The 14,062-nt window shown below is 48.0% G+C and overlaps 1 protein-coding gene across 3 annotated transcripts in view; it reads right to left on the bottom strand.

The window, feature by feature from the left end:
• Window positions 1-8,603, bottom strand: part of Nid2 (nidogen 2) — a 61,379-nt gene extending 52,776 nt beyond the window's left edge. For 2 of the 3 annotated variants that reach the window (XM_075950021.1, XM_075950020.1), the window contains exons 1-2: window positions 8,304-8,600; window positions 7,117-7,425 (exon numbers count right to left, since the gene is read on the bottom strand). In XM_075950021.1, coding sequence (XP_075806136.1) covers window positions 7,117-7,425; window positions 8,304-8,528 — 534 coding nt within the window. In that variant the 5' untranslated portion in view covers window positions 8,529-8,600. Of the gene's footprint in view, window positions 1-7,116; window positions 7,426-8,303 lie in introns of all 3 variants that reach the window. The other variant, XM_075950022.1, reaches the window with a different exon arrangement.
• Window positions 8,604-14,062: the final 5,459 nt, after the last annotated feature.

Here is a 14,062-nt window from a genome sequence, read left to right as displayed (position 1 = left end):
CTCAGTACATGGGAGCATCATGTATAAACTGGATGGTATTTCATGTATAGACTCAAAACTAGTCAAAGTACAGAGAACTGTGGAGTGCTCAGCCACAGGTGGTCCCATCTACAATATCTATTTCCCTCAAAGTTCAGGGAACATCATAGAAAAAGAGGTGGAAGGAGTTTAAAAGCCAGAGGTCAGAAGGAACGGGTCAAAACAATGAACTGTGGACACGATGGAGCTACCAAACTCATGAATGCACAGCACAAGCTCAAGATCTAACCACTCAGTTTTCCAGCATGGATGAGGAAGGGGCCCAGAAGCCTGCACTCACAGTTGAGCGGATACTGACAGCTGATGACTGCTAGGGGAGGAAGAGTCAGTTTTCTTAAAGGGTGTGGTCCCTGTGGGTGAGAAGACCAGGCTACCGTGGGTAGCCCCTCACCCATGCCCATATGGGCTGCACTAATTGTACTTACTGGGTCAAATAAAGGACATAAAGTTGAGAATGGACAGGAGTAGAGGAATATATTGAAAAAACATTGTATGAATGTATGAAATTCTCAAATAACTTTAAAATAGTATACTTAAAAATTTTAAGGTTGCAAGTTTCTCCAGTCCAATCTTTTTTTCCTTTGTTTTAAATTTAATTAATTATTTTCCATTTTACATTCCAACTCCAGTTCCCTCTCCTTCCTCTCCACCTCTACCATCCCCCTCTCCCCCCATTCACTCCTCAGAACAGATAAGGCCTCACCTGGGGAGAAACCAAAGTCTGGGATACCAAGTTGAAGCAGGTCCAACCCTCCCCTGCTCCCCCTCCCCCCCCCCCCGCCCCGCCAGAATCAGGCTGGCCAAGGTATCCCACCTTAGGTTATGGGCTCCAAAGAGCCACCAGCTCATGTACCAGGGAAAGTTCTGGTCCCACTGCCAGGAACCCTCCCCCAAACAGATCAAGTCATATAATTGTCACCCATATTCAGAACCATGAAGGTTCCCCAGGTGTCAGTCCAGAGTTCGTGAGCTCCCACTAGTTCAGGTCAGCTGTCTTTGTGGTTTTCCCAATCATGGTCTTGAACAAACTCTCCCTCTCTTCATCTGGACTTTAGGAGCTCAGCCTAGTGCTGCAGTCCAAACTCTTTTGAGAGGTGGAACAAGGAGCAAAATTAACTTGTTCATTCCCATACCCCTAGTCCTAGTTTGTAATCTTGTGCCTCAGCATCTCTCATTTGGATCATCCATCCATCCATCCATCCATCCATCCATCCATCCATCCATCCACTCATTCATCAATTTATTCAATGCCCACTGCAGGCAAGCCTCCGTCAGGACCTGGTCAAAAGGTCTCCTTACTGCTCTCACAGCCAAGTCCTCTTCTTATCTTGTCACACTGCATTTACAGAAAGAGACCTAGTGACTTGCAAATGTGCTTGAGGTTAGGAAATGAGTAGTGGTGGCAGCCAGCCACTCCAGAGCTCATGCCCTGCAATGGTCAGCCATCTGAACTCCTCTCCCACGGTCGGCTTCACTACACCCTCAACACAGTGTCCCCACTCCCACTATGCGCTTTGACGTTGTGTTCTTATTTCCCAGCACCTAGAAAACTCTACCCTCCAAGTCCTGGCCCCTGAGGGGCTTAGCAGTGTGATTCTATATGGAACTCCTTCTAATTCTCCAGCACCCTCTTTGCTGGCTTCTGGTATGCATTCAGCTCAGGTTGCCTGGTTCGGTTTTAAATCCCACTCACTGAATCATTTGAATATTAATTCAACAGTACCTGCTGAGCCAAAACATTATGTTTGATGCTGCAGGCTAAGGAAGGAGAAGGAAACAGCCATGATTGGAATTTCTGGAGAGTTACTGGGGACAGGCATGGTGGCAGAGGTCACAGAGGAGGGTGTTTGGGATTTCAGAGTGGGGGTGGGGTGGCGTCACAGTGGCAGCCAGTGAATTTAGATAAACACTGCAGGAGTCAAAAGCAGACAGAGGAGAGAAGAAGCTGAATTAATACCGGCTGACTCCGGAATAACTCCTGGTATTTCATTTACTCGGTTTCAACAGGACCTTCCTGCCTTCAGCACTTCCTTCCACCAAACAATTAGTTTAAGGGATATTCAACTGTCTTAGAGACTACAGTCTGCTTCTCTCATATAAGAATTTGCAATTTAATAGGGAAACTGGGAAAGGATTTTTTTTAATATATGCTTTATAAAGAAGATGAGTGATAGAAAAATCACTTATTGGCACCATTACCTTGCCATTTTGCTAAAAATGACAAAACTGGGCACAGGGAAGAACTTCAGACTTGAATACAAGGAAGGAATGTGTCCTTGTGGTTTTTCTTTTCCGTCTTATTCTAGAATTTCTCAAATGTTAATTTTACCTTTTCAACATCTATTGCTATTGATTAGACTGAGGTTGGGCTGATTGGACAAGGAAATGCAGATATTAATATGGGAAACACCAAATCTATGTGCTCTCTAACTGGAAGAGTCTGTTTGCCTGCCCTGATTTTAAGAAAAGTTTGTTTATTCAGTTCCTCCCTACTACATCCCATGAACAGAAATTGACTCTTCCTCAGAAGGCCAGAATCTCCCCACGTTTCTATTTCAGGTAGATTCCTAACGCATGCCACCAGTCAGGGTGGGGATACACATGCACACACACACACATACACCGTCCACTGAGGCAGGCAGATCTTCCTTCCTGCTTGGAGCCTTAGTCTCTCTCCCTTTTCCATCTTCCTCTTGAAGAGACAGCTTCTGCCTCTCCCCACTTCTCCCCTTCCCCCTTCTCTCTCTTTCTCTCTCTCTCTCTCTGTCTGCCCCTTTCTGCTCTTCTCCTTCTCTCCCTTCCCTTGCATAACCCACTTAATAAATATCCAACCTCACTCTGCATGGCGTGCCTATCTGTCTGTCTCTTGCCCAACACCACCACATGGCTGCCGCCCGGGACCAGCCACCTTCAGAGACCTGTGGCATGGTCTGGTACACTGTCCCTGCCTGGGACTGGCTGCTTTCAGGACCTCTGCCCCCTACCTGCCACCACATGGCCAGCTGCCTGCTGCAGCTTGGGGACCTGCAGTGTTTCTGCCACTGCAGCTACTTGGGGATCTGCAGCATTTTTAATCTATTTCAGGGCCAGTCACTGCATAAGTTTTATTTCTGTCACAACTCAGGAAATAGAAGGAGTGGAGCTGGAGCTGAGAATCCCATCCTTAAATAACCAACTGTGGAGGTTCCTGGTATGGTGGCCACAGTCAACTTCACAAGATAAGGGAGAACCCAGGTTCTAAATTTAGAGAAATTGTGTAAGATAAGGGTTGTCTACATTTGGAGAACTGAAGGGGCGGGGAGGAAGCCCTGTGGAGAAGAAAGGCTGGTTGTGATGGGAGAGGCTGGCTTTTAAGTAAGGAATCTGTACAACTGGTGCTTTGCTTATTCATGTCAACTAAAATGCCTTCCGTGTCTTTTCTATGTCACCTTTTCAACAAGCATTCAAAGGCTTAATTTCCTTGTCTTCACTAAAACAGGCAAACAAAACAAAACTCCTTTTAATAAAATTCATGATCCCAAAGTACATTCCAAAAGAGTTGAGTTGCTTGGAAACTACTCTACACGTGAACAGACCCCTTGCCAGGCTATAGACTTCCACACAGAACCGCTAAGAGGCCACTTCACAGGTCCTGAAGGGCCCTCCTCACAGATACCCTTTGACTGGTTTCCAAAGGCAAAGGTCCTCACATTCCCAGAGACAACCTTTCTAAGAGCCCTCCACACAGGTTCTGAAGGGAAACCCTCAGATGGACTGGCAAAGGCTACGCAAGGGTCACTGGCTTTCAGCTTTCCCGGGATCCACAGGATCAAGAACAGTATAGAGAGAGGCAAGACAGAGCTGCCTAGCTGCAATTGAGACAGAAAACCTGAAGCTTTAGCAGAAACCACACAGAAGCCTGCATATCCTTTCCCGATACAGAATATGGCCTTTCAGTGTTGATACAACACTGGCAGAACCAGGCTGACAGAAAAAAAACATACCATTTGGCAAGAGCAAAATATCAGCCAATATGATGCCATCTTTCCCACCAGGGACATGCCTATCCGACTTTACCAAAATGATTTTAAAAAATTAGAAATGAGGTAATCCCTTCGTCGGGACAAAGATCAGAGTCCCAACAGAGGGAGGGCCAGAGGAAGGCAGCTCTGAAGGTGAAACCCTGGCCTAGAAATCCAAGTTCAATTTAAGAACCCACATGGAAGGGAAGAACTGGCACCAGGAGGTTCTTCTTCTGAACTTTGCATGTGTACCTTGGAGTGTATACATGCACATCATACAAACACAAACACCATACACATCATCCACACACCATCCACACATGTATGATGCACAGACACCATACACACATCATACACATACCATGTACAAACACCATACATATGGACACATACACACATATACCATGCACATACACACATATCATACTCCCACTACATAGACACATACATCATACAGACAAATTTATACACACACACATGCACTCATATATGTATATATATATCACATACACATACATACCCACATACATCATATATACACCATGCACACACAAAAACACAACACACACATCATGCAGACACACATCAAATTACACCCAGACACATATATCATGCATACACAGGCAGACAGACAGACAGACAGACAGATGGGCAGATACATATACACAAAAAGATAAAATGAAATAAAACAACCAAATCCTTACACAGAGCTGTAGGACAGTACTTACACGGCAGGAACAAACAACCAGCACCTGGTCTTATCAAGCCAACGTGAGAAAGTACATGACTGAGTACCTGCATGCACGTCTTAAATTTCAGCAGTGATAGTGGCTACATAAAAACTTCATCTCAGGCTGGAGAGATGGCTCAGAGGTTAAGAGCACTGACTGCTCTTCCAGAGGTCCTGAGTTCAATTCCCAGCAACCACATGGTGGCTCACAACCATCTGTAATGAGATCTGGTCCCCTCTTCTGGCCAGCAGGCATACATACAGACAGAACACTATATACATAATAAATAAATCTTAAAAAAAAACTTCGCCTCAGTTCATAAAGTTGGTACTGTCACCTCATTCTATAGCTTAGAAAATGGAGACTGAAGGGTCACTTCTCCCTGGAAAAAAGCGACACTGTTATGCTATTTCCATGATTTGTGTAGAAAAAAAATGAGTCTTGCATGAAAAGCATAAGAAAGTGAAAATGCAGCGTTGAAAAACTTGCCTTTGCCTCACTTAAGGCAGATCTGGAAATCATGTTCTTCTGTTACCTGGGATAGAAGCACACTTGCACATTTCTTACAGGACTCTATCTAGAAAACAGTATCCTATAAGAAATGTAATGAAATATAAGAATTGATGACTTAGTTACCTGTATTAAAAGTGTTTATTTGGTTTTCTATTATAAGCTTGTTATTCCTGATTTTAGGTAAATGTTAAAAAATACAATATAATGAATGGATAAGTGAGTGAGTGATGAAATCTCACAGTTGTGCCTGTCTAGCCCTTTAGCTGGCCCAGGGCACAGTGGGCACAAAGAAAGTACAGTATTTAGTTTGAGTTCTATTGTACTCTGTTGAATTATAATTAAAATGTCAAACCCATGCATTACAAGGTTAATTAGTAAACAAAACTAGATGTTACCTGTCAACTAAGGAACCATAATTTCAAATGATGTTTATTTCTAACATCAGACCTCTGCTGGATTCTAAGAAACAGGTCTCTTCCTTAAAGAACACAGAACAAACACAGCCCCCGTTGGTTAGAAATCAGTGACAGTGGGCAGGCTCTTAACCTCTTTGGGAAGACATCTCTATTTCTGCAGCCAAGAAACACTAGGAGTTAAAGTTAACAAGGCTTTGCTCCTGGTCTATGCCGTTTTACACCCAGGGGGGAGTTTCACAGGAGTATACCAGGAATGAGGTAATCTACCCTGGCTCCGCCCATGCCCCTTTCACAGGATGCCAAGTCCCAAGCCTGAGGCAGAGATGTTGGTGCTTTCTCCAGTGAGACTGCAGAACACAGTATCCTGCAGAGCAGAAGTAAGCACACTGTTACGTTAAGGGCAATGTGGCAAAGGCTATAAAGAGCTTATAAAAGTGGACAACCTTTCTGGGATATAAGCTTACATGGGGCTGGAGAGGTGGCTCAAGAGCCCTTGAGGCCTTTTCAGGATGCTAAATCAAATGCCTGCACCCTTGTCAGTCAGGCAGCTCACAGCTGCCTGTAACTCCAGCTTCAGGGAGTCCATGAACTTCTATCTTCTGGTCCTACTGCCACCAGCAAACACAAGACATATAAATGTGAATAAAATAAAAAAAAAACACAGAAACAACACTGAGAACTGTCGTAAACGCACTGGATGAGATCTTATATAGTCATTATAAATGTTACATAAAAACAGTGACTGAGTATATACTATTCGACAGAAAAAGCACTGAAGCACCAATATTCACAATGTGAATCCACTATTGTTAATGGCAATAATGATATTTATAAGAAATCGCTGGAAATCTAGTCAGGTAATGGTAGCACACACCTTTAATCCTAGCACCCAGGAGGCAGAGGCAGGCAGATTGCTGTGAGTTCGAGGCCAACTTGATTTACAGAAAGAGTTCCAAGACAGCCAGAACTACAGAGAAAAACCCTGCCTCGGGTGTGGTGTGGTGTGGTGGGTATGGTGGTGGGGTTGGAAGACTGGAAATCTACTTACAAAAATGTTTAACGGTAGTTGTTTCTTTTTTAATTTCCCGAATTTTCCAATGTTTTTCATCAAGGAACATATCGTTAGAAATTTGTATGCTTATACGTGACTCCAGAAATAAACTGTAAAGTGACTTAGGTTTCAAAGGTCTTCGGTATCTGTACGTCAGTCCTTCATTTCACAGTTTTCTTTGCCGATTTATTCACATTATGGATGTCAACAGACTTCACTCCCAAACCGTCTAAGCACTGGCTAGACCACTAGACTACATCCGCTTCAATGGGCAGGGAAGAAACTCCAAGCCAATCCCTTAGTTCCCACTCAAAGTCAAGCCCATCCCTTCAATTTGCTCAACTGCAGGGCTTCCCCTCACTTACCTCTTCCGAGGGTGCAGCCCCACGCCTGACCTCCTCGTAAGCGCCCACGTGCTCCCAGGTGGCCAGGAAGGCGTGGGTGGGGGTAAAGTTGAATGCAGACAGCGGGAAGCCTGTACGCACATAGTGGGCTGCCAGACCCAGCACAGCAGGGGAGGTGTCCTCACGGTACAGGATCCGGCCCCTGCCGTTACTTGTGTCGATGTCAGCCAGGAAGGGGGCAATGGCTGGGAAGTCAGTAGGAAAATCATCATCCACATATTGAGTCTCCCTGGGGAAGTCCTGGGTGGAGAGGATGCCATTGGTGCCCACCTGCAAAAAGGACCACGAGGAAAGTGAGGTGGTTCACCGGGTAAGGGCACTTGCCTCCAAACCTGACGAGTTGAGTTCCAGGACCTGAACCCACATGCTGGAAGGGGGAAAATGATTGTTCTCTAACCTTCACACGCAGGAGGTGGCAAGTGAGCCTCGCTCCCCATAAACATTTTTAAAAGGACAAAATAGGGCTGGAAAGATGGCTCAGTGGTTAAGAGCATTGCGTGCTCTTCCAAAGGACCCGAGTTCAATTCCCAGCAACCACATGGTGGCTCACAACCATCTGTAATGAGGTCTGGTGTCCACAGAATAGTGTGTCCATAATAAATAAATAAATATTAAAAAAAAAAAGGACAAAATAGTGGCGGTCGCTCAAACCCAAAGGAAAGCCACCATTCTCAAGTCATTTACGCTTACCGTCCCTGGGAGAGAAGCTCTGCTGGAGCCAGGAAGCCTCCCTCTCCTAGCTGATTAGGAAACACAGTTAGGACAACCAGCTCAACTTCGGCGACGGTCCTGCTCCTACCCCACCTCTCCAATGTAGTACGACCAACAGATGCGGCCTCCAACCCGTCCATCTTTCCACTAGAGTCCTTGAGCTCTACCGGCCTGCACAGCCTCCCACCGCTCTAAACCCAAACTCCCCTGAAGCCTTTCTGTGTGGGATGCCACAGCAGAAGGGTGCCGTCGTTGCGCCCCCTTGAGAGATGATCCTTATTAATGAACAGCAGGGGTCACGAAGCTGCAGCACCACGACAGTCTGGTCCCCAGAGGGACGACAGCTGAGCATGGACTAGTTGTTCCACTTCGTGGACACCCCGGGAAGAAGCTACAAGACTCACACCCAGTCGCGCACCTCCGGGAGCTGAACTTACGTAGAGGTCGTTAAACTGGGCATCGTAGAAGTGTAGGGGTACTGCCAGCTTCACGGCGGCTGAGCTTTCGTCGTCGCCTTCTAGTAGCAGCTGGTCTCCCCGCGACTCTCCGTAAGGGAAGAGCTCATCGGGACGCAGAGCCCCGACTCGCGACAGCAGGAGCAAGAGCAGCAGCGACGACAGCGATGGCGGTGCTAGCCGCCGGGCAATGGGGTCCTGAGACATGCTCGCTCCTCCCAGGCTCTGCCCTTCACTCACCGCTTCTCTGCGGCCCGCACTGCTTGCCAGTCTCCAACCTGGACCTCTAGTCCGCACTGCGGGCCCGCCCAGCGCGCTGATTGGCTATGACTCTTGAACATTGGCCAATCAGCAACTCTGAGAAAGTTTGCCAGCTGCCACTACATCTGGTTCTCATTAGGTTTTCTGAGACTGCGGTAGTTCGCTGGAGCGGAGGGCCTGGGAAGGTGAGGCTGCTGGCCCGTTGCTCCTAGGCTTTCTCCCATCCTCCAGTTTGGGTTACCACTCCGCAGGAGGTGACTTCACGCCCTGGCGGGACCCCTGGTGCTAGTGCAGCTGCAGGCTGGAACGACTCTGCGCTCTTGACTGGCAGAGCAAGGGAGCCTGATGGGGTTACACGCTGGGGTTCGCGCCCTGTGCTAGGGTCCGGGTTACCCCTCTTGCTAGAGGTCAGGCCCTCGGATAAAGATTCAAAGGAGCTTTGTCTCCATCCCGTGACAGCCCCGCCCCACCCAAACTTCCTGCTGAGAAGCGTGTCTTTGTGAAAGGCTGACTCCCAAGTTCCATCCAAGCACTGCCTAGCGCTGGGATGACTCTGCCACCCTCTGAAATGTCCTCCCCAGTTGTTTGCCTTCCCTGGGGAAAACTGCCCAGGGCAGACGGTAAATCCCACTGTGTCTGTGAACCCCTCGAATTGTTGCCTGGAGTGAAGCGGCCTGGCGCCAGGCAGGGCTGGTCAATTAAGTGTCCCCTCACTCCCACCCCAAGGCTCCAAGTATAGGAATTGTCCTAGCAGGAGGCCACAGAATAGGTAACCCGAGCTGCACCGCAGGTCTAGAAACCTGGGAAGCAGCTGCGCCCGTTGTAAACATCCTCTCTGGGAAGCCTCGGGAGCCCGGTGAGATTTTATTACCACTTTATTATCAGGAGCTTGAAAATTCTCACATAGTCTGTCTCTCTCTCTCTCTCTCTCTCTCTCTCTCTCTCTCTCTCTCTCTCTCTCTCTCTCTCTCTCTCTCTCCTCTGCCCCGCCCCCTTAAAAGCCAAGGTAGTTTAAAAGACAAAGGTTGGGGGGGGTCCTTAGAAATATTTTAAGGGACTCTCAGAAAACAGCTTTCTCTTTTGTGTTTATCCCAGCTAAGTAATTCTTTAAGACTCAAGGGGTCAAATACTAAAATCCGTTAGGACAACAGACTGTAAGACTCAGAATCAACACAGCAGAAAAGGCCCCAAAGCGGATTGTTTTCCCAAACTGGAGAGGGACTATATTTGCTCTTAGCAAAACAAAACAAAACAAAACAAAACTTACTGTTGCACGTATTTTTTTCTCATTTTTTTCTGGGATCAAGTATTTACATTTTGTTGAGGATAAAATGATGTATCAAAGACGTGAGATGATTTGACTTCTCCAAGGTCACCTTCAGTTACTCTCCCATCCCCCACAAATTCCTACTTTGGCCTGTGATCTCTTGATTCAGCATAACAGCAGCTAACATTGATTGGTGGTCTGTCCTACAAATTATCGGTGAGGCAAACTCCAAGAAGGAATCCCCACATGCTGATTTTGTAGTATTCACTCTTTTGTACAAGCCCTTTCCTGGAATGGGGGGCTAGCCTGTGCCTTCTAACCAACAGAATGTAGCCATAGTGAGAGAATTCACTTCAGTGACCCTTCTGTCTTGCCAGCCAACACCGATGTCTCCACTGATTCTGAGGAAGCCAAATACTGAATTCGGAAGGCAATATAAAGCAAAGAACTTGGGGCAGCCTCTACTGCCTTGGGTACAGCCTTGTGAGAGACCCTGAAGCACAGGCCTCAGTTAAGCTGACCCAGATTCCTGATCCACAAGAACTCTGAGACTTACTAAATATGTATTGTTTCAAGCCTTTACGTTTAAGAAAGATTGCTGTACAGCACTAGATTACAGAATCAACTAGACATTGTGCTGAGGAAACTAAGCTTGGAGAGTTGTTTTAAACAGTGATTATTACCACTTGACAGGTGTGTATCAGAGCTTAGATTTGAACCCAGTTTTGTCTAATCTCTAATCATATGGATGCAATGGCACTATTACTTTTGCAAAGTAACTAGGGTTACTTCTCTTGATTCATCTCTGGGTATGGCCACCACCTCTCAAATGCCACTGAAAGACCCCACAGACCCCCTCCTCAAAACCCGCAGCTAGCATGCTCCCGGGGGAACGTCCTGTTTGTTTTAAACAAATCTCCGGATCAGCAGCCAGCCTGCTCCCGTAAGAACATCCCAGGTGCCTGAGAGAGCAGGAGATAGAGATAGGAAGACTGCAAGGCAAGATGTCAATAAGATAGGATGTCAACAAAGCAGGTTAGTTATAAGATAGGAACAGGATGACTGTTGCCAGGCATCCATGCTGAGAGAGGAAACCTTTCATGCCCCCCGCCGCATTCCGATAACCACGCTTTTGCTTCTGTAAACTTGCTTCTTGCTGACACCCATGCTGAGAGGGGAAACCATTCATGCCCCCGCCTCATTCCGGTCGATCGATAACCACGCTTTTGCTTCTGTAAACTTGCTTTTTGCTCTTCCCTATAAAAAGCCCGCCCTCCAGTTGGCAGGTGCGCAAATCTTCCGAGAGATCTTGCTGCCCACGGGTACCCGTGTCTACTCAATAAACCTCTTGCGATTTGCATCCGTGTGGTCTCGGCCTGTTCCTTGGCGTTGGGGAGGTCTCCTCCCGAAAAGAGGTCCTCGTCGAGGGTCTTTCATTTGGTGCGTTGGCCGGGAAAAGAGACCCCCCCCTGCCCAGGGATCACCGACTCCAGCGGGAGGTAAGCTGGCCAGCTCTGTTAGTTGTCTTCTGTGTTCTTTGTTAGTTGTCTTCTGTGTTCTTTGTCGAATTCTGTACACTCAGGTCTGGGTGCGCTGTACCTGGCGGAGGGAAGGGGGCTGACGAGCCTGGTACTTCTCCCCCGCAGTCCGTGGAAGACGTTCCACGGACATCGGAGTCAGTCCGCAAGGACTTCTGGAGCCCGATTCTTCGGAGCTCAGCCCGTATCCGAAGGATACGTGGCCCTGGTTGGAAGAGAGGGATCCGGACCCTCAGAGCCTCCGTCTGAGTTTTGCTGCGCTGCGCATCTGTTCTGTCTCTGTCTGTTCTGTCAGTATCTGTTCTGTCTCTGTGCATCTGTTCTGTCTCTGTCTGTTCTGTCAGTATCTGTTCTGTCTCTGTGTGTTTGTCTTGTTTTGTTTTTTGTTTTTATATTTGGTTCCCTTCTCTTCGAGAAGATGGGACAAACCCTAACCACCCCATTGAGCCTTACTTTAGACCACTGGCCTGACGTCCGCGCCCGAGCCGACAACCTGTCAGTCGATGTTCGAAAGAAGAAATGGGTGATCTTTTGTTCGTCCAAGTGGCCTACTGTTGAATCAGAATGGCCAAGAGACGGCACTTTCAATCTCAATATCATTTCCCAGGTTAAGGCAAAAGTGTTCAGCCCAGGACCACATGGACATCCGGACCAACGCGCCTACATTGTTACCTGGGAAAGTTTGGCACGTGACCCACCCCTATGGGTCCAGCCCTTTGTCATCTCTAACATCTCTAACAAACCCCAACCTTCTCTTACCCCTACAGCCCCTAAGGCTCCCCCTCCCCAGGAGAGCCAACCACTTGTGCCTCTTCCTCCTGCACCTTCCCCTGCCCCACCCTCTTCTTCCCTATACCCCACCATTCTTAAGGAGAAGGTTCCCAAAGAAAAACCTCCGAAACCTACCCCTGTGCCCCCTCCCGTCCTTCCTCCGAACCCTGACTCTCCCCTCACTGACCTTCTATCAGAAGAACCCCCTCCTTATGCAGATCCAGAGGATCCAGAGAGTCCGGATGGGCCAGGGACTGCAGCAGCGGGTGGACAGCCTGCACAAGTCTCCTCAGCCCCTTCACCCATGGCGGGAAGACTCCGGGGAAGGCGCGAACAACCCCCTGATTCCACTGCTCATGCCCTACCCTTGAGAGAGGGCCCAAACGGCCGACAGCAATACTGGCCATTCTCTGCCTCAGATCTATACTATTGGAAACACCATAACCCCCCATTCTCCAAAGATCCAATAACGCTGACTAACCTGATTGAGTCTATTTTAGTCACCCACCAGCCCACTTGGGATGATTGCCAGCAACTCTTGCAAACCCTGCTGACCTCAGAGGAAAAGCAAAGAGTCTTTTTGGAGGCTCGGAAAAACGTCCCAGGCGACAACGGGAGCCCAACCCTTTTGCCTAACGTAATTGACAAGGCCTTCCCTCTGACACGACCTGACTGGGATTTCACTACAGCTGCAGGTAGGGGACACCTACGCCTCTATCGCCAGTTGCTAATCGTGGGTCTCCGAGGGGCAGCACGCCGCCCCACCAATTTGGCCCAGGTTAAGCAAGTAATACAGGGAAAGGAAGAGACGCCCTCAGCCTTCTTAGAAAGGCTCAAGGACGCTTATAGGATGTATACCCCCTATGACCCTGAAGATCCAGGGCAAGCTACAAGTGTATCCATGTCTTTCATCTGGCAGTCTAGTCCGGATATTAGAAGCAAATTGCAGAGGCTTGAGGGTCTCCAGGGATATACTATACAAGACTTACTAAAAGAGGCGGAGAAGATTTTCAATAAGAGAGAGACTCCAGAAGAAAAAGAGGAAAGATTATGGCAGAGAATGAAAGATCGGGAGGATGAAAGAGACAAGAGGAGAAACAAGGAATTAACTAGGGTGTTGGCCACCGTGGTTCAGGGACAGGATAGAGAGGGAGACAGAGAGGGAGAACGACGTAGGGCCAAGGTGAACAGAGACCAATGCGTCTATTGTAAAGAACGAGGACACTGGATTAAGGATTGCCCCAGGAGGAACAAAGGACCTAGGAAGCCCAGGCCCCAAACCTCCCTCCTCACCTTAGAGGATTAGGGAACTCAGGGCCAGGAGCCCCCCCCTGAGCCCAGGATAACTCTTGATGTCGGGGGGCAACCAGTCACCTTCCTAGTAGACACCGGGGCCCAGCATTCAGTCTTGACTCAGACTTCAGGGCCACTCAGCGAACGATCTGCTTGGGTCCAAGGAGCCACTGGTGGCAAGAGATATCGATGGACAACTAATCGGAAGGTTCAGCTGGCTACTGGTAAGGTGATGCATTCCTTTCTGCATGTTCCAGACTGTCCCTATCCCTTGTTGGGTAGAGACCTCCTCACCAAGCTAAGGGCCCAAATTCATTTTGAGGACACAGGGGCTAAGATAACGGGCCCAGATGGAGGTCCCCTCCAAATTTTGACCCTCCAGCTGGAGGATGAATATAGACTTTACGAGCCCCCGGGGCAACAGACAATTGACATGGCCCCTTGGCTCAATGACTTTCCATTGGCATGGGCAGAGACTGGGGGAATGGGGATGGCTATACAACAACCTCCACTCATCATTCAATTGAAGGCAACAGCTACTCCTGTTTCAATCAAGCAGTACCCCATGTCCCATGAAGCATATCATGGCATAAGGCCCCACATAAAAAGAC

The sequence above is a fragment of the Microtus pennsylvanicus genome, chromosome 15 (assembly GCF_037038515.1).
Source record: "Microtus pennsylvanicus isolate mMicPen1 chromosome 15, mMicPen1.hap1, whole genome shotgun sequence".
NCBI classification, from domain to species: domain Eukaryota; kingdom Metazoa; phylum Chordata; class Mammalia; order Rodentia; family Cricetidae; genus Microtus; species Microtus pennsylvanicus.
This window is presented reverse-complemented; position numbering and strand designations above follow the sequence as displayed.